Source organism: Castor canadensis, chromosome 9 (assembly GCF_047511655.1).
Source record: "Castor canadensis chromosome 9, mCasCan1.hap1v2, whole genome shotgun sequence".
Taxonomy (NCBI): domain Eukaryota; kingdom Metazoa; phylum Chordata; class Mammalia; order Rodentia; family Castoridae; genus Castor; species Castor canadensis.
Window position 1 is genome coordinate 112,063,063 of NC_133394.1, and position 21,466 is coordinate 112,084,528.

The following is a 21,466-nucleotide window of genomic DNA, read 5'->3' on the forward strand; positions in this document are numbered from 1 at the left end:
ATATTCCTTCACTTTTGTAATACTTACCAGTTATAAGCAAGACACAGTTTCCATTCATAGTCAAGGAGGGAGATCATTCAAAGCCATCTTAGACTTTGTCTGCCACAATATTCACTATGTATATAATTAAGTTCTCTCCCTAAACATCAGAGACTATGCACAGCAGGATAGAGAAACAGTAGCTAACACATAGTAGAAAACTTCTGGAAAAGCTGTAAACAAAAGATCAATGACTAAGTAACAAGGAAAACAAAGCTAATTTTCATAGAAAGGAAATCATGGTTAGGTGGAAATTGAACTGTAGAAAGACTGCTAGGCTGTTCTAAGATTTAGTCCATAAGTGAGAGTCCCAAGTACCTATGTACTAGACATAAAGCAAGGCCATCTGAAGATTTTGAATGTAGAAAAAAAACCAAGCCATATTTGTGCATGATGTGACTTGGCTTTACCCACTATAGATCGGTGAATTTTCCATAACTTACAAGTTTACTTCCTTAATATTTGATGTATGTGTTCTAAATTGATTTTTCTTAAATTTCTTAGTGTAGCATTAAAGATAGAAGATGTGCCTGTTTCTCAAAGTATGTAATCCCATTATTGCTAGGAAGTGAAAAAAAGAACACTTTGCTCTGCTCTTCAAACTTGATTATCTGTAAAGTTAGAAGTGCTGCATATCAGTCAATTTTACAAACATGCATTCAAATGTAAAACAATGTCAAAAGAGTTTGTTTTTCTGTAGGATCCAAATGAAGATACAGAATGGAATGAAATTTTAAGGGATTTTGGCATTCTTCCTCCAAAAGAAGAACCAAAAGATGAAATTGAAGAAATGGTTTTACATTTGCAGAAAGAAGCAATGGGTATACTTGTGCATTCGTGGGGCTGGATGAAGGGGATAACACAGTTAAAGTAGTAATGTACTTGTGAACATAGAAGGAAAGCATTAGAAATTGTTTAATATAAATGCCACCTATGCATTCAGAATAAGGATATTGACATGTTGAAAATCATATGCTGAAATAAGTTAGTATGAAACTTAGTAAGAGTCCTTTTCCCATGGGCTGGTGGCTCAAGTGGTGGAGCACCTGCCTAGCAAGTGTTAGGCCTTGAGTTCAAATCCCAGCACTGAAAGAAAATATTTCTTCTCCCATCAGTCCCTCTACCTGTGATTGACTTTTTTTTTTAAGCTGGGGCTTAAACTCAGGGCCTAAACCTTGAGCAACTCCACCAGTCCTTTTTTTGTGATGTTTTTTTTTTTTTTTTTTGAATAGGGTCTGGCAAGCTATTTGCCCTGGCTGGTTTCAAACCACAATCCTCCTGATCTCTGCCTCCTGAGTAGCTAGGGTTACAGGCATGAGCCATTGGCACTTGGCTAATTGCCATCTATTTTGATCATTCTATATATAGATATATAGACATATTCTCTATATATATAGTTCGACTTGTCAGGATTTCCAGGTACATAGAAGAAATCAAAATTAATGGAGTCTGACTCCACTCCTGTGGCCTGTCAGTTGTGTGAACCTTAAAGGAGTAAGAAAACTTTAATGTAGTTTCTGCAACATGTTAACTGTTTTATTGCCAACTCCTACAGGTTTGTTTAAAGATATTCTTCATCTCCATTTGTCTAAGCTTTTTTCTACACTTTGATTGTAGAGTAAAAATAGTTTTTAAACAATTTGACTATAATTTATGTTGTTTTAGTTAAACCATATGAAAAGATGACACTTGCACAGTTGAAAGAAGCTGAAGATGAGTTTGATGAAGAAGATATGAGAGCTATTGAAATATATAGGTACAGTGTTTGGTTACTTATGAATTTTTGAATAAGAAATTGGCTGATAGTCTTATAAAGGACCTTTTCTGTGTAATTTTGATTCTTTTTTGCTGTTTCACAAATTCTGTCTGTCTTTGCCTTTTCATAATTTGACAATGATATGTCACCATGTAGGTATCTCTGAGTGTATCCTACTTAGAATTCATTGGACATTTTTAATTTTGATTTATGCTTTTAGTCAAATTTGGGAGGTTTTCAGGTATTTGTTGTTAAGATATTCTTTCTTCTCCTTTCTCTCTCTCTTCTTCTTTGGGGACTTCTACCATGTGTGTGTTGATCTACTTGATAGTGTCTCATAGGCCCTGTAGCCTCTGTTCACTTTCCTTCATTCCTTTTTTTTCCTATTCCTCAGACTTGGTAATTAGAATAGTCCTATCTTTGAATTTTCTGATTCCTTCTTTTCCTTGTTCAAATCTGTGAAGTTCTCCAGTATATTTTTCATTTTAGTTATTTTACTTTTTTTAGTTCCTCTGGTATATTCTTACTCATACTGCTTCTGACATGAAATGTGCAGGATTTTTTTCCTACACCAACAAATTCTACAAATTTCCAATTACCAACTGGATATCCTGCAATTCAATTCAGTTTTCATACTTACAGAGTTAAACAAAAATGCCACATGAAAGATCACTTCATACCCTCTAGAATGATTATAATACAAAATGCAGACAATAACAAAAGTGTTGGTAAGGAGGTGGAGAAGTTAGAACCCTTGTCATAGCTGGTAAGAATGAAAAATTGTGCAGCCACAGTAACACTCTGGCAAATCCTCAAATGGTTAAATATAGAATTGTCAGTCATCCAGCAATTCTGCTTCTAGACATAGACCCAATAACAAGAGAACTGAAAAACAAAACATGTTTTGTTTTATGAAACAAATAATGTTTTCATAGCAATATTATTTATAATAACCAGAAAGTAGAAACAGCCTAAATACCTATCAGCTGATGAGTGGATAACCAAAAATGGCATATGTATGCAGTGGAATATTACTTGGCCATAAAACAAAATGAAGTACCAGTGTGTTCTACAACACTGAAAACGTCATGCAATCGGAAAGAAACAAGTCACACAAGTCCATACAAACAGAAAGAAGACTATCAGATACCAAAGTCTTGGGATGGGCAAATAGGAAGTAACTATAAGTAGATGCAGAGTTTATTTTGGAGTGATGAAAATGTTTTTGAATTAGATCATTGTGGTTTCTGAAATTTTTCACCTATGTCCTATCTCTTGAGCACCTCTTTTCTAGGCAATGACTATGGCCTGGGCCCTTTTCATTGGGGAACATATCATCTTAAAATCCTTTACTTCCAAACTTATAAATCAGAGAGACAGTTTGGAAATCACACGGGGCATTTTAGGAATGAGTCATTGAGATGGATATATCACTTTCACTCCTCTTTCACTGACTATAATCTAATCTCATGATTCTGCAAAAGGAAGCTGTGAAGTGTGGTCTTCCTGTGAGCCTCAGAAGCGGTAGCTGTAATGATACTGCAGGACAAGATAAAGAAATGAAAAGTATAATATTCAAAAAGAGACAAAATTCTATTTTGTAGGTAATTAGCTATGAAATAACAAGTGAATCAACCCAGAAGCGCTTATACTAAAAGGATCGAGGAATATCTGTATGTAGCTATGAGCATATCTTCAGTATATTTTTTGTGGCAGATATACTAAATTGGCTCCCTTGACATATTTTCTCTTCCCCATATTAAGCTCCTTTCTGCTTAAAATAGCCACAGGGCTTTCTGTTTATGGAACTGAATCTCAGCTAATGTAATTGTTAGATGAAAAATGCAGGCCATTGAACACTATGTGACTTCCTGATGGCAAAGCTAGCCACCATATTTACATTTCTCTCCTGCCCAATTCCAAGGAAATGACAAAGTAGAATGAAACAATGAGGAGAGGAAGTGCAGTGGAGGAAGAAGAAAAGTAGTTGAGAGTTGTACCATTAAAGTAGGGCATGGCACCATGATTTTCCAGAAGAAGAACACTTTGAAATTTCTAAATGATATTAAGCTAGAGAGATCAAGTTGAGGGAAGTGAGTGATACTAAATATTATGCTCCCAAATAGGGAGCTCCCAAAAGTAGGGCTCCCAAAAGGTCTTTGGAATAACTCTAGGTGATATCTCAGCCAGTAGAGGGAAAAGTGAAGGCGTTCAATTTGAAAACTGTGAAACACCTTAGTCCTGCATTATCCTTTGAATTCTCTTTAAGACTTCATTTTTCTGGGATTATTTGTTATATAAAGTGAGAAGTGTCACCTGACACCTTTCTTAAAATGTGAAATAAGGCTACAGTGTTTTAAAATGTACTAAGGATTTTGTTTTTATTCAAGTATGATCAGGGGATAGTTGCCATTGAAAGGATAGTTTGTTACTTGCAGTTCCCAAGAGTAAGGGGGTATGCCATGCCACATCCACAGGGCCACACAGGGAATCACCTGAATTTGTCAGGAGTCAGAAGGAGAAAGGGGACACAAGTCTTAATTGTGGTTTTTGTGGGAAAGGCAAGGTAAGCAGGCATGGGAATGGCTAGTTTAAATAATATGGATGGGCTCTTGGCTATAAAAAGGCTATTGCTAGTTGTCTAGTACCAGGTCATGGGTGATTGAAACAGGGAATGGTGGAGCATGCATGTAGTCCCAGGAGGGCTGAGGCAGGAGAACTGCTTGAGTCCAGGAGTTTGAGACCAGCCTGAGTAACATAGCAAGATCTTGTCTCAAAAAAAAGAAAACAGAAAGAAGGGAAGGAAGGAAGGAAGGCAGGTAGGAAGAAAGGAAGGAGGGAAAAGGAAAAAGGAAAAAGAGAAAGAAAAAAGAAGGTAATTGAGGTTATGGCCTCTGGATTGGCTAGTTTGCATCTCTAGTGTGTGCTTTCTGGAAATGTTTGCTCTTTCTTGGAATTAGCTGGCCGTACGATGAGCATTCTACAGAGGATCAGCAAGACTATAGATGCCAAAGCATCACGAATATAGAAAATACAGTTTAAAGAGAAAGAAAGGACATAACTATCACCAGAAAACTTAGAAGTATAGAATCAGTAAATGTTAAGAAACTTGAAAACATGTTAGAAACTATGTGGGTTTACCTCATAAATCCAAGCATTCAACAGCTTATTAATGAAAGCATGTAAGTTTTGAGATGATAGTTACAAAGTTGTTTTTTGTTTGTTTGTTTTGGGGGTTGTGTTTTTTGTGGTAGTGGGGTTTGAAACATGGGCCTTGTGCTCACTAGGCAGATGCTCTACCACTGGTCTGTCCCAGCCCAGTTACAAAGTTTTAATGTACTCTATGGATGAAAAAAGAAGAAAAATACATTAAATTATCTTCAGATGCCAGACATTTTGCTAGGACATTAGCATGTTTCATTTTATTTAATCCCCAGCAACTCTATTGATTAGGTATTAGTTTTATTCTTATGTACAACTGGGGAAAGTGAAGTTTAGAATAATTAAATTTTAAAAATTAAAAATAGATATAAATCAGTAAGTGAATGCAAAAGAAAGAAAAGGAGAAAGAAAGATATAAAAAGAAAAGAAGAAAGTGCATGGTAGAGTCTGAAAGCACTTGAGACCTACCTCTGGGAGATACACTCTGGTTCATGTTTGCTGCCAGGCAGGAGTGAGGGCCCCAAGTCCAGACCATCTGAAATACATAACTTCCATAACTTCCTCCTACAGGAAGGTGAAGTGTTGGAAGGGGTCTGAAAACACTGAGACCTAACTCTGAAAAATGTATCCTGGTGTTTGTTTGCTGCCAAGGGGGGACTGTTGTTTGCTGCCAAGGGGGGACTGAGGAACCGAAGTCCAGGCTCTCTGAATCATATGCTCCACAGCCCCCTCCCCAGAGACAGGATCAGAAAGCACTTAAACCAACAGGCAGAGGGCCTAGGTACCTAAGTTCTCCCCTGTCAGTGCAGAACTCAGTTTTCTATTTGCTCACCCTACTCTCCAACACATTCAGAGGTTGCCCAGAGCCTGAATACTTGCTGCCACTGGGGGCACAAACTTGATAGGGAAGGTCTGCGGAGCAAGTAGGAGTCTGCCACACCCATAGGTTATAAACTCCCTGCAACATGAAACAGCTCCCAGTACACAAACGAAGCTTGTATAGTGAAAGCAGCTCAGAAGTGGACAACTGATCCTTCTATATGAGTCCTCAGCTACTTTTCCTTAATAAGAGAAGTGCTGAGATCAGACTTGGTGCCCTGAGCATATAGGCATATGCTTGGCTACTGAGTTACACCCTCAGTCCAGTGGTGAGAAATAGCACCTTAACCTATGCTTGAGAATATTTCAACTGAAAGATTACAGGCAATTAAAACTTCCAACCGATGGCTTGGGCTCAGGTGCAGAAAAATGAGAAATAAGAAATATGAAAAAAACAAGGTAGCATGACAAAACTCAACAACTCCACAGTAACAAACACCAATGATAGCAAAGTGGATGAACTCTCAAACAATTAAAAAAAAAAAGATTACAAGAATGATGAGTGAAATTAAAGAGAACACAAATAAAACACCTGAATGAATTCCAATGAAGACCTGAATGAAATAAGACAATTCAGGACATAAAAGAGAAATTCAATAAAGATATAGAAATTCTGAAAAAAATCAAATTAAAATTCTGGAAATGAAAAGTTCAATGTCAAATTAAAAACTCAGTTGAAAGCCTCTCCAGTATAATGGAACAAATTGAAGGCAGAAAATCAAGGCTTGACAACAAAGTAGATATAATAGAAAAATCAACTGAAGATAAAAAAAAAAAGAAGTATGTATGGAATATTCAAGAACTGAGACACCATTAAAAGACCAAACCTATGAATCACAGTCATTGAAGAAAAGGAATAGGTGCAAGCTAAAGGCACATAAAATATATTCAATAAAACAATAGCAGAAAACTTCTCAAGTCTTTAGGAAGTGATTGTCATCCAGGTACAGGATACTTCTAGGACTTCAAACAGACAAGACCAGAAAAGAATCTCTCCAAAGCATATTACATATAGTTAAAACATTAATCATACAGAACAAAGAAAGAATATTGGCAGGAGAGAAGTGCCAAGTCACCTCTAAAGGCAAACTGATCAGAATAACAGCAGATTTCTCAACAGAAATTTAAACACAAGGAGTGCATAGAATGATGTATTTCAAAACTTGAAAGAAAATAATTGCCAACCTAGATTACTGTACTCAGCAAACTTATCCTTCATTATTAAAGAAGGAAAAAAATCTTCCATGATAAACAAAACCTAAAGCAATTCATGACCACTAACATGCACTGAAGAAAATACTTAAAGGCATCCTATACACAGAGGAAGAGGATAAATGCAACTATTAAAACATGGGGAAAAATCTTACTAGATTAGTAGATGAGTAAATGAAGAGTAAGAAAGAACCAAACACTACAAAAACAAAATGGTAGGAACTACATATGTTTCAATAATAACTCTGAATGTTAATGGCCCAATTCTGCAATCACAAGACACAAACTAGCAGATTACCATTTGTTGCTTACAAGAAATGCACCTCACTGGCAAAAGACAAATATAAGCTTAACGTGAAATGATAGAAAAAGATTTTCCAAGCAAATGAAGCGCCAAAGCAAGCAGGAGTAGCCATACTTATATCTGAAGAAGCAGATTTCAAACCAAAATTAGTCAGGAGTGACAAAGTCACTTCATATTGATAAAGGGAACAATTCATCAGGAAGATATAACAATTATAAACATACTCACACCACATGTTGGTACATCCAATCTCATAAAACAAACTCTACTGAATACAAAAGCATGGATATCCCAAAACAAGAATAGTGGGTGACTTTAATATCTCATTTTCACCAAAAGATGGTCTTCCAACAAAAAATACACAATAAAGAAACTTCAGAATTAAATAATACTATACATCAAGTGGAATTAATATATCCACAGAATGTTCCACCCAACAACTGCAGAATACACATTCTTTCCAGCAGTCCATGGAACTCCAAAGTAGATCATATCTTAGAACACAAAGTCTTAATAAATACAAGAAAATTGAAATAACTTCATGCATTTTATCAGATCACAATGGAATAAAACTAGAAATCAATAAGAAGAGAAAATACAGAAAACATTCAAACACATGGAGACTAAGCAGTTCACCTTTAAATAATCGGTGGGTCATCAAAGAAGTAAAGGGGGAGGGAAGAATAAAAAAATTTCTATAATCAAATGAAAATGAAAAAAACAACTTACAAGAACCTGTGGGATACAACATAGGCAGTGCTAAGAGGAAAGTTATAGCTATGAGTGCTTACATCAAAAAGAAAAATCAAGACATCTCAAATAAATAACCTAATGATTTACCTCAAGTTCTTAGAGAAACAAAAGCCAAACCCAAAAGTAGTTGATGGAAAGAAATAAAAATTGTGGCAGAAATTAATGAAATGGAGACCAAAAGACAAATGCAAAGGATCAGTGAAACAAAAACTTGATTCTTTGAGAAGAAAACAAGAATGAACAACCTTTATCCATACTAACCAATAGAGATGAGAAAGGGGACATCACAAAAAAAAATGCCAATGAAATTAAGCAAGTAGAAGGATACAAAACCAACATGCAAAAATCAGTAGCTTTCCTATGCATCAACAACAAAGAGGCTAAGAATGAAATCAGGAGAACAATCCCATTCAAAATAGCTTAAAAAATTAAATACCTAGGAACAAACCTAACTAAGGAGGCAAAAGACCTCTACAATGAAAACTATGCAACCTTGAGGAGACTGAAGAAGACACTAGAAAGACTTCCTATTTTCATGAATCGGCAGAGTGATATTGTAAAAATAGCTATACTTCTGAGAGCAGTTGATTGCAATTTCAATTAGAATTCCAGTGTCATTTTTTCAAGAAACTGAAAAAATAATCCTAAAATTCATATGAAAGCACAAAAGACCCTGAGTGGCCAAAGCAATCCTGAACAAAAAGAACAAAACTGGAGGTAACACAATACCCGAGTTCAATTTATACTATAGAACCATAGTAACAAAAATAGCATGGCACTGGCAAAAAATTAGATGTATAGACCAAAGAAACAGAAGATCCAGAAACGAACTAACACAGCTACAGCCCTCTGATTTTTGACCAAGGCACCAAAAACATACGTTGGAGAAAAGACATCCTCTTTAACAAATGGTGTTGGAAAAACTGGATATTCACATATAGAAGACTAAAAGTAGACCCTATTGTTCACCCTGTACAAAATTTGGTTCAAAATGGATCAAAGGTCCAAATGTAAGTTTGAAATTTTGGAACTACTAGAGGAAAATATAGGGAAGACCCTTGAAGATAGAGGTGTAGGAAATGCCTTTCTGAACAGGACTCTCTCTAATTGCTCAAGAAATCAGAGTAAGAACTGACAAATGTGATTGCATCAAACTAAAAGCTTCTGCACGACAAAGGAAACAATGACCTGAATGAAGACTCGACCCACAGGATGATATCTGGAATATATGCATTCCAAAAATTAAACACCAGACAAACAACCCAATTAATGAATAGGCAAAAGAAGACGTCACAACAAGTACAAATGTCTTCTTGTCAAATGTCTTGGGACAAAATGAATTGTCACAAGAAGTACAAATGTTGGTCAATGAATACAAGAAGAAGTGCAAATTGAAATGACATTGAGATTCCATCTCACCCTAATTGCAATGCCATCATCAAGAAAACAACAGCAGGGCCGGGAGAGTGACTCAAGTAGTAGAGCACCGAACTAGCAAGCTCGACACCCTGAGTTCAAACCCAGTACCACAAAGAAATTAATTAATTAAATTTAATTTAAAAAATAATGAAAATATTGACAAGAATGTGAGGAAAAGGAACCCTTGACATTGTTGTTGAGGATGTAAATTAGTACAGCTGCTGTGGAAAGCAGTATGGGGCTCCTTAAAAAAGAGAACTCCCGTATATATGATCCTGATATCATACAGTGGAAGGAGTGTACATCAACATACAAGAGAGATGCCAGCAAAGCCATCTTTTTAGCAGCACTAGTCACAAGAGCCAAACTTGTAATCAGCCTAGGTGTCCATCAACCAATGAATAGATAAAGACAATGTTGTATATTTACAAAATGGAGTATTACTCAGTCAGAAAGAAGAATGAAATTGCATCCTTTATAGGAAAATAGATGGCACTGGAGTTCATCATGTTGAATGAACTAAACCAGACTGAGATAGATACATACCCATGTTCTTTCTCCTATGCAGAATCTAGATTTTTTAATTATGCAAATGTAAAACAGGGAATTCTGGGGAGTGGGAACCAGTGGGAAAGGGGAGGGTGAAAGAAGAGGACTAACAGGGTGGTGAATATGATTGAAATACTTCATATGCATGTATGAAAATAGAATAATGAAACCTGCTAAAAATTATTTCAAGGGGGAGGGGTAAGAAAGATTAATGGGGTGAGTTTGAGATGATAAACCATCACATTGAAATCCCTTTGTGCAATCAATATATGCTAATTTAAAATTTTTTTAAATAAAATAGTGCCTAGCAAGATAGCAAGCACTGAATAAATATTAGCTATTATTATTATTACCCTGTTTTGGCAGTATTAAGGTTTAACCACAGGGGTTCATGCTTGTTAGGCAGGCTTTCTTCTGCTTGAGCCAAGTCTCCAGCCCTAGTTACCTGGACATAGGGACTTGCTTTTTTTCCAGGCTGGCCTGGACTATGGTCCTCCTGTTTAAGGCACCATCCCCCACCATAGCTGGGATGACGTTAGTATACCAGCATGCCTGACTTTTTCCCACTAAGATGGAGTCCTGTGAACATTTTGCCTAGAATTGCAAATTCCAGGGATGGCCTGGAATTGCAGTCCTCCCGATCTTAGCCTCCCAAGCTCTAGCACTCCAGGCACAACCCACTGGTGCCTGACATAGCTGTTGTTATTATCACTATAGACATTCTCTTAGCATTCAACTTGTGCATGAGAATTTCTTGGCCTAATGTCTAAATAATCTAGTCTTAAAAAACAAATTAAAAAGTCAAAAGCAAACTTCTGCTTTGCAATACCCATGAAAACACAAATTCCGGTATAAAAGGAAATTGGCTTTATAAGATCATTTAAAGTGTTTGATGTATGTGAACATTATATTCTTTTCTCTAAACTCTTACTGATTACTGAGTGACCTTAATAATATAGCAATTTGCTTTATGTAACTTTTTTTTAATTAGAGAAAAGCGTTTGCAGGAATGGAAAGCCCTGAAGAAAAAACAAAAATTTGGGGAATTAAGAGAAATTTCTGGAAATCAGTACGTGAATGAAGTCACAAATGCAGAAAAAGATTTGTGGGTTATAATTCATCTATACAGATCAAGGTAATTACCATAGTATTTCAAAATGTTAATGTACAGATATTCTAAAAGACCTTTCTGGTTTTAAGATTCTATAATGCAGGCTGGTGGAGTGGCTCAAACGGTAAGAGCACCTACCTAGCAAGCATGAGGTCCTGAGTTCAAATCCAGTGCTGCCAAAAAAACAAAGATTCTGTAATGCTTATAACAGAATATTCAAGAAAAAAGAAATGTGTGTGTTATACATAAATACATCTGTAGAGTTTTTGCTAGCCATTGGGTTTAGGGATTAAACTGGGTATTTAAAATAGCTTTGTCACTTACAGAACTTGTCACGTTTATTTTAAAACCTAAGTACTCTGTGGTAGTTGGTTAGACTTTTTTTTATTATTATGTCTGGTGAGTTGGCTACAATCACAGCTTCTCAGAAGGCAGGGATTGTGGTCCCAAGCCAGCCTGGGCAAATAGTTAGTGAGACCTCATCTCAATCAATAATCTGGGTGTGTCCATCATCCTAGCTAAATGGGAGACATGAGTAGGAGGTTTGTGGCATAGCTTGGACATGGACAAAAATGGGAGCTCCTATTTGAAAAATCAATAAAGCAAAAAAAAAAAAAAGGCTATAGGAATGGCTCAAGCAGTAGAGTACCTGTCTAACAGAGTTCAAACCCCAGTACTGCTAAATTTTTTTGTTATGAAAATTTTCAAAAGTACAGAAAATTAGAATAATAAGGTAAATATTCTAAATATTCACCATATAGATTCAACAACGAACATTTTGCCATCTGTGTATGTATGTGTGTTTGTGTGTATGTTTATCTGCATTTGTGAAACATATTATCCACAGTGTGATGATATATTTCTAATTCCTTCAGCATATACCTTCAAAACATGGGGTGTCCCAAAGGAAGAAAAATCTTTGTTTTCCCCTCTACCTATCTTAGGTTCATGCCTGAGGCCTGCAAATTAGACTGTCAAAAGACAGATTAACAAGAAAAAAACAAGTACAAGTCTATTAAGGGAGAAGAACTTGGGAGTATCTGGAAGGGTGGTGAGAACTGGGCTTGTGAAGCATCTTAACAACAGAAGAGCAGATTTGTCAGCAAGTCACAAAATGGAGCTTGAGCTTGTAGGGGTAGCAAATGATGGAAAGGAGACTAATGGGGATTAAGGTTGTTTTAGGAAGGTTTGTTAGGAACATTGCTCTGGCACTTCTCTGGGCTGGTAAGAGTTGAGTTGTCCTCCCATGGTGAAGAATCATCCTGCCCTTCCTGACAGGGAGAGGGAGGGCAGAGAGTTTTTCTTGTGTTTCTTTTCCATTGCTTTCAGCTCAACATAATCCTTATGCCAGAATGGCATGTCTTGGGATGGCATACTCCCCTTCAAGAGTACTCTTCTGCATAATCACAATGGCATTTCCCATCTAACAAAATTAACAGTGATTCCTAATAGTGTCTAATACCTACTCCTTTTTCAAGTTTTTCCAACCACTTCAAAATACACTTAATAAATACATATACTTTTGAACTGCCAATCACAGATGAGGCAGTACATGCAGACATTTCATGTCTCTTAAGGACCCTTTAACAGGAAATCACCCTGCCCTGCCCTATTCCTCCAACAGTTAATCTTAGTACCCAGTCGTGCTGATTACAACCCATGCACCCCCAGGTCTCATCAACCTAGCACAGCAGTCACTGGGGAGACTGGACTTTTCCCCAAGTCTATTTCTTTCACTGAAGCTGTTCCCCCAGCTTCAGATCCCCATCCCTATGCCTCAGAGCTACAGAGGCTGTGACAGCAGCCATATTGGCTTCATTGTCCTTTTCTCAATTTCTGGATAATAAATTTCTTCTCTCATCAAGTTCTTAGAGAAATTCAGAGCAATTTATGCAAATTTCAATTCTGTAATTTATCAGCTCATCATTTTCTCAGTTAAATTTTGACAGAACAATATGCCCCATAAAAGAAAGCATTATTATTTTAATTAAAACTCATGGTAGATGATTTTTTTTCTTTGCTGGCACTGGGGCTTGAACTCGGGGCCTTGTACTTGTGAGGCAGGTGCTATACCACTTGAGCCATACCTCCAACAAAGTAGATGAATTTTAAGTACTTTTGAGGTCCTAAAAACAATCACCTTCCCATTTTACCTATGTCAATTATTTGGGGAAGCCAATTTGTAAATGCTGCTGGTAGTAGTTCTCACAAGTAAGGATGAGAAACACTGACATCAACAAAGCTAGGATCTGTTTGTAGTAAATGTTGTATACTGATGTGGTTCACTTCATGTCATTTCTGACCCTATGAGCAGCATAATAATGTTGTTTCTGGATGTTCATAAAGATGGTAAGAAAATAATTCACTTCAATTGTTATTTCTAGATAATTACCAATTTTAATAAGTAATTTTCAAACAATTCATTAAGGTTGAATGTGTTTAGTCTGCCTCAAATGTCACATACTTTGGTACTTTGGTATTCATATTCTCAAAGAGTAAGGATATGGTTTCTTTTTTGTTTTTATTTTTTTTTTATGAGACAGAGACTTGTTATGTAACCCAGGCTGGACTTGAACTCATGATCTTCCTTACTTGGCCTCTGAGTGCTAGGATTACAGGTGTGCACCACTATTCCTGACTTGGTTTTGTAGTATTGTAAGTATGTGTGACCTCCTCAGAACGATTTTGTTGTTGCTGTTGGTACCAATCTAAGACAGTTATATAAAATACTAGTTTTTTTGATAGTAAGAAAATATATTTGGGATTGGGTGGTGTAGCTCAGTGGTAAAGGGTTTGTCTAGCATGCACAAGGCCTTGAGTTCAATCCCCAGCACCACCAAGAAAGAAAAGAGAAGAAGAAAATAAAGTCACATACTGGTATATGACATATGTTTAAAGAACATAATGATAATCCAAATTTATAAAATGTATAATAGAAAATGATTGAGTTGCAAATATTGTTTAGAAAAGTGTAGTCTTTGTTTTGTTTTGTTGTGCTGGGGATTGAACCTAGGACCTTGTATATGTTAGGCAAGCACTCTACTACTAAACTATATCCCTATCCCAGAAAAGTCTCATTTTTAACAACGTATTTACTCATAACTTTTTAATATCATAAAGCAAAGTATAACTGTTAAATAATTTTATTTCGAGTTACCGTCTATAAATTTTATAGGGAAGTATGTTTAAACTAGATTTATAGAATTTGGCATACTTTCCATTCAGGTGAAAGCTTGGCCTCTCTAAGGTGTCTTGAGGGTGTCTAACTCAACCTGAGCCAGCCACAAGTCAGTTTTGTTTCTGGTTTTATTCAGTCTTATACCTGTGCCCATATTCTAACTTGGGGTAGTCATATTATTCCTATTTCCAGGTGCGTATTTAGAAACTTTTATGTTGTAAACAGAGCCTTAACTTGTCTTCCTTAGCTGCTTTTTCTGTAGATTTGTATATTACCTCACCTAGAATTCAGAGGATTCTAAGAATTTGGTTGATGTTGAGGATGCAAAGGTGAATAAGGCAGCTGTCTCTGCTGTTACATTAATTTCAATATAGTAGAGGGAGACAAATTGTAGAGTCTTTTAGGTGCTATTTTTGCATAGAGTGCAGGTGCCGAACACAGGAGTAGTTAAATTCCACCTTCAAAGAAACATGGAAAGTTCTAAAGGGTAAGTTAATTCTTGATCTTAGCCTTAAAAAAAGGAAAGTTCCCCCAGGTTTGCAAAGTTGGAGGAAATAGGTAGGATGAATGGGTATTTTATGTGGAATAAGCAGCTTGAACAGAGTTCCAAAGTAAAAAACATCACGGTGCTTGGGGGACTTTAAGTAATTTGATCAGCCCCAAGCATATGGTGCTGGAGAGCTAGGCTGAGACCAGAGATGGAGACCCTTGAAGGACACCCTGAGAAGGCAGTGAGGAGTCGTTGAAGGTTTTTAAACTTTGGAGAAGGATGGAATCTCAGGGTTATCAAATAAGTTTTTCATGCTGAGCTTCCACTGTAAGTAGGTCAAGGATGAATCTGGGCAACCAATCTGGAAACAGATTTAGGGTAATCTAACAGACCTCACATAAGGAAGGAGTAAAGTAGTAGGTGAAGAGAGGAGAAGAGCACTATGATAGAAGGAAGTGGAATCAGTATGACTTGATTACTGATTTGACACGGCAGAAGAGAAATGTTTGACCTGAATGCTGACCTAATAAAATAAATGAGAATGATTGGATTTTTTTGGTGGGGAAGAAAGGGAGATGAAATTCATCAGCTGTTAGCAGGATGGTTAGGATTGTTCAGGGGATGTATCTGGAATGAGAACTAGGGTCCAGCATATAATCCTAAGGGAACATTTACAGTTGAGGTAGAGTCAGAAGAGGGAAGTCAGAGAGATTAAAAGGAAATTAATAGAAAGTATTGTCACAGAAGCCAAAAGAGGAGAGTATTTCAAGAATAATGATGAGCAAAACATAGAGACTTTTGTTTCTTTTTTCATTTGGGCTGTGACTAGAAGAGAGTGGTTATTAGAAAAGGACACAGAGTTGTCAGAGATTTTTTAAAAATTAAGATTTATTAGCAAGTGTGTTTAGATGAAGTGAGGAAGAGTATTTGGAGAAGGAAGGATGAGAAAACGGGAGAGGAGGCAAGCAGAGAGGTGTACTATCTGAACTGGAAGGGATGTGGAATTCAGGAAGGATAATGAGATTACACCTGAAATCATTTGGTAAAGCAACTGGGAGGAAAGGGAAGAATGGATATAATGGGATGATTGAGCAGGAAGAATTATAGAGGTTTTGCTTATACTTCCAACCAATTTACATTTTCCCATAAGAAGTAATTCTGGAGAATGGGGCCAGGATGTAGCATGGAATGGGATGCCAAAGAAGACTGTGGGTGAAGTTCATTAGTTAAGAAAGTCAGGGAAACCTGAGATGGTGAATTTTGGATGTGGGCTCATTATGTGAAATTAACTCATAATGGTGACAGAGTTTGGATCCCTTTATTTCAATTCAGAATTTGCAGACATTCCCTAGAAGTGTGCTATTGTTTGTTTGCTTTTTCTGTAACCTACCAACTAAACTGATGCTAAGGTGAACTGCAGTTTGTCTAAATTAGGCATCGGATTTCTATGATAGCTACTTCATTCTCAGGCTGTAGTGGTGTTTCCAGTAAAAGTCAGAGGACTTACGTACAGTTCATCTTTGCTAAAGGTAACAATAGAGGATGATAAGGATATGATATTATGTAGAAAGCTAAAGATATATTTTTATCCTGGGGATATTTTACTCATTTTATTAGACCGATGTGAATACTCTGTTTTTAAAATATATTGTGTGTACTCTGTTTTTAAAATATATTGTGTGTACTGTTTCTCTTTTTAGCATTCCAATGTGTTTATTGGTTAACCAGCATCTTAGTCTCCTAGCAAGAAAGTTTCCAGAAACTAAATTTGTTAAAGCCATCGTGAATAGCTGTATTCAACACTACCATGACAATTGTTTACCAACAATTTTTGCTTATAAAAATGGTCAGATAGAAGGCAAATTCATTGGAATTATAGAATGTGGAGGGATAAACCTCAAGTTAGAAGGTAATGATGTTATTTTAACAATTTGCTTATAAAGAATAACCAGTGAAAACTTCCACAGATTAACATGTATCATGAAAGTTTACTTCCTTGAAACAAAGTATTTTCCTTGAATGCCTCCAGATCAGTTTTCTTACAATGATATAATTTTATCCTAATACCCTTTGCTTAAAATTCCACCCCCCCAACCCTTTTGCTTTTTATTATTTTTCAAATAGGGTGTTGCTTTTTTGCCTAGTCTGGACTGGGCTACAGTCCTCCTATTTGTGCTTCTCGTGTAGCTGGAATGACAGGCACATGCCACCGTGCCCCGCTGTTTATTGGTTGAGATGGGGTCTCAGGAACTTTTTGGCCCATCTCTTCCTCCTGAGTAACTAGGATTATAGGTGCAAGTGACCACACCTGGCTAATCTTGACACTATTAAGTGTATAGTTCAGTAGCACCAAGCATGTTCATGTTGTGTTTCCATTACTGCCATCCATCTCCAGAATTCTCTTCATCTTGCATACCTGAACCTCTGGACCAATTAAACAATAATTTCTCATTCTGTCCTCCCTCCAGCCCCTGACAACCACCAATCTACTTTCCATCTCTATGAATTTGTCTACTCTAGGTGCCTCCTATAAGTCCATCGTAGCTTATTTTGTCCTTTTGTGACTGATATCACTCAGCAAAAATTTTTTGTCAAGCAGATGGGCATGAAGTGGCATCTTCTTTTCTGAAGGTTCACCTTTGTTGTTATAGAAAGTATCAGAATTTCCTTCCTTTTGAAGTCTTAAATAATGTCCCACTCAAAACACCACATTTTGTGTATCCATTCATCTGTTGATGGACACTTAGATTGCTTTTATCTTTTGATTATTGTGAACAATGCTGCTGTAAATATGGGTGTACAAATAATCTGCTCAAGTTATTTTCAATAGTTCTGGGACTATATCCAGAAGTATAATTGCTAGATCATATGGCACTTCTGTTTTAATTTTTTAGGAACTATTTGGCCCATATTTTGTATTTTAGTTTCTATATATCCAATAAAATATAAGGATTTATAATATTGTAAATTTGAAACTATTCGGTAAATGGCACTACATTGTAGTGAAACTTGCTTTTAAAAACTCAGTAATGCTTTTCAGAATCTCTCGGCTGCTTCATATGTGTCTGGTTCAATAATTTTAAATCCTATGTGGCATTCTATCATCAGATGTATCTCAATTTATTTGTCATTCCCCTACTGACAGAAATGTGATTTTTTTTCCAGTTTTTCCGTTGCAGATCATTCTGGTGTGTGTATCCTTGTGCCTGTCTGTGAGAGTCTTTCAAGGACAGAGAGGGAATTGTGAGCTCATAGGGCCTACACATTTTCAACTCCACTAGATAGTTGACAAATTCCTTCACAGTGGATAGTACCAATTTATCCTTCCATCAGCAATGTGTGAGAGTTCGCATTTCTCCCCCATCTTCTCCATGTTGAGTATTGCTATCCTAGTATTTATTTATTTATTTTTGTCAAGCTGATGGGTATGAAATGGGATCTCATCAGTATTTAAATTTGGATTCGTAGTGGGGTAAACTTTTTTTTTTAGCACATACTTGTCACTGTGATTTCTTCTAATTGTCTATATGCTTTGCCCATTTTTTAATTGTTTTTATTCATCTATTTATAGAAGTGTGTGTGGGTAAAGTTCAGGTGAATACTTTTATAGTATCATTAATAGATTCTCACTAGTTGTGGCTTAGCATTTCATGTGTGTGTGTGTGTGTGTTGCTAGGGATCCAGCTCCGGACCTCTTGTGCTAGCCATTGATGTGATGTATACCTGCAACCTGGATTTGCTGTTCTGGATACAGGGTCTGGCTACGTTGCCCAAACTGGTCGTGAACTCCTGGGCTCAAGCAATCCTCCTGCCTCAGACTTTCAAGTAGCTGGGACTACAGACATGCACATTGCATCAACTTCATTGTGATTGTCAGACAAAAGTTATAATATTGGCATAGTCAAAATTTTTCCTTATTTTATACATTGCATACTTTTAAAAGCCCTTTTTGTATTTTCAGGGTGAGAAAGATATTTCCCTATATTTTTGCTTTCTTTTAATAGTCTTAAGTTTTTTTTTTCAATTTAGATCTTAAATAACATTGGTATGAGATACTATACATTTCTGTAAGAAAATGCAATTGTTACAACCCCATTTATTAACATCTTATTTAGCACTGATGTTTTGAAACCTATTTTTTAAATTGTGGTAAAATATACATGACATAAACTTTATCATCATAACCACTTTTTTTCAGCTTGCTCAATTTATTTTGCACATTTGTTTTTCATTTCTTTATTTTTTGGCAGTACTGGGATTTTGAACTCAGGAATTCACACTTGGCAGGTAGTCACTCCACCACTTGAGTCATGCACCCAGCCCTTTTGCTTTCATTTTGTTTTTCAGATAGGGTCTCATGCTTTTGCCTGGTCTGGCTTTGGACCATGATTTTCCTACTTCTTCCTCCCAAGCATCTGCCTTGTTTTTTGAAGTAGGGTCTTCAAAAAACTAACTTTTTGCCCAGGCTAGCCACAAACTGCAAACCTCATCTTTACCTTCTAAGTGCTGGATTATAGCTATGTACCACCTTTCTCTCCTCCTTCCTTCCTCTCTTTCTTTCTTTCTATTTTGAGTCTTACTACGTTGCTCAGACTGACCTGAAACTTGCAATCCTCTTGCTTCAACCTCCTACGTGCTGGGATTATAGGCATTGACCACCATCCCTGGCCATTTCCTTCCTTTTTAAGGACAACTAATACTACATTTTGTATTTATTTATTCATCTATAGATGGACACTATTGTAAATCATGTTGTGGTGCGTGAGTATATAAGCAGGAGTCCCTGTGTTCATTCTTCTGGGAATATACTCAGAAGGAGAATTTCTAGATTATATAGCAATTCTATTTTAAGTTTTCAAGAAACTTCCATCTTGTTTTCCATAGTAGCTACACCATTTTGCACTCTATCCAGCAGTGCACAAGGGTTCTAGCTTTTCTATACCCTTGCAAAAACTGGGGTTTTTTTGTGTTGTTTTTTCAATTTTTTGATTATTGCCATGCTAATGGGTGCAATCCACCATGTTTTCTGTACCATTTCAACATGCTTAATTTATTTCTGATATTTCTATTATGCTTTATTGATGTTTTTTTGTCTGTCCCTTGGTTAATATACTGCTATGTAATTACCGTGGCTTTATAGTAACCTAATTGTCTCTAGTGTTTTTCAGAATTTCATATAGGTCTGGATTGGTAGATTTTTATGAAAAATCCTATTGAATATTTATTAGAATTGATAGATACTATATTGTTTATTATATCTGTAGATAACTACTAAAGTGACATTCTAATAACAAGTTTTGGGGTATATGAATGATATAACTTATCATTTACTTGGATCTCCTTTTATGTTTTTAAAATATCAGTTTCCTCAAGAAATGTTCTGTTCATCTATATAGTATTTAATTAATAAATTTAACAAAATGATGTATTTTCAGGAATAGGGGATTTCTGGATATCAACTTAAGTTTTTGGTCATTGGTATATTCAGGCTTGCTTTCTTGATGTATTTTGGTAATTCATATTTTTATTGAAATTCACTGAAGTTTTCAAATACATTGGCATATGTTTCTTCATAGTAGTCCCATGACTTTTAAAACACTGTAAGACTTTTGATCTTCATGAAATTTCCATGTACTCACATCTTTGCCAGAGATTGGTAATGTTAGAGTTGCCTTTTTGGTCAATCGGATGGTAAGAAATAGTATCTTGTCATTGTTTGGTTATATCCTATTCAATTTTTTAAAATTTATTGTTTCTTCCCTTTTCTTGTGATAATTTTTGCTTGAAATTTGTCTATTTGTCTCTTTAAGAACCAGCTTTTGATTTTGCTGATCATCTCTATTGTTTTTTCTTTTCCACTTTTGTTCAGGTATTTTCTTCATTATATCCCTCTTTCTGCTTTCCTTGAATTTACTTTGTAGTTCTTTTCCTAGCTTCTTGATTTGAACTTCCACGCCATTTATTTTTAGTCACTTTAAAATAAGCATTTTGACCATAATTTCTTCCATTAAGTATAACTTTGTTGAACCTAGTGTCTATTCTGATATTGTAAAACTTTTATTGTCATTCAATTTTAAGTATCTCATTTCCACATTAATTTTATTAGAGTCAACTACAGATTTAGTCATCATACATATAAGAAATTCCTCCTTTCATTTTTCAAAGATTTTTATCCAGTTTAATGATGGGTTACTTATTGCAGAGCTTGAATGGAAGCTAGCAGAAGTTGGAGCAATACAGACTGATTTGGAAGAAAACCCCAAAAAAGGCATTGCAGATATGATGGTATCTTCAATTAGAAACACTTCTATTTATAATGACAGTGATAGTTCCAACAGTGATAATGATACCAAATAGAAATATTTAATAAATAGCTTTAAAGTGTACATATATATGCTGACCATTTTATTTATTACTGCCTTTATAATTAGAGATCAGAAATTTTATTTTTATTTTTGTGTTAGAATTATAGTTCATATGCTATTTCAAAAATTTTCAAGTATATCAGAATATTCACTGCCTCTGACAAACTGGAATTTCTACTAACTTTTTAATATTTTTCTGTGACTGATCCCTTTTCTCACCCATACAGGACAAAGCCACAGATATCACAA

At 35.9% G+C, this 21,466-nt stretch overlaps 1 protein-coding gene across 1 annotated transcript; it reads left to right on the plus strand.

The window, feature by feature from the left end:
- The first annotated feature begins 739 nt into the window (after nt 1-739).
- Pdcl2 (phosducin like 2) lies at nt 740-21,209 on the plus strand. The gene is made up of 5 exons (XM_020187659.2): nt 740-860; nt 1,705-1,795; nt 11,065-11,208; nt 16,553-16,761; nt 21,055-21,209. Exons 1-5 carry the CDS (start codon nt 830-832, stop codon nt 21,207-21,209), a joined length of 630 nt encoding a protein of 209 aa, XP_020043248.2. The 5' UTR covers nt 740-829.
- Nucleotides 21,210-21,466: the final 257 nt, after the last annotated feature.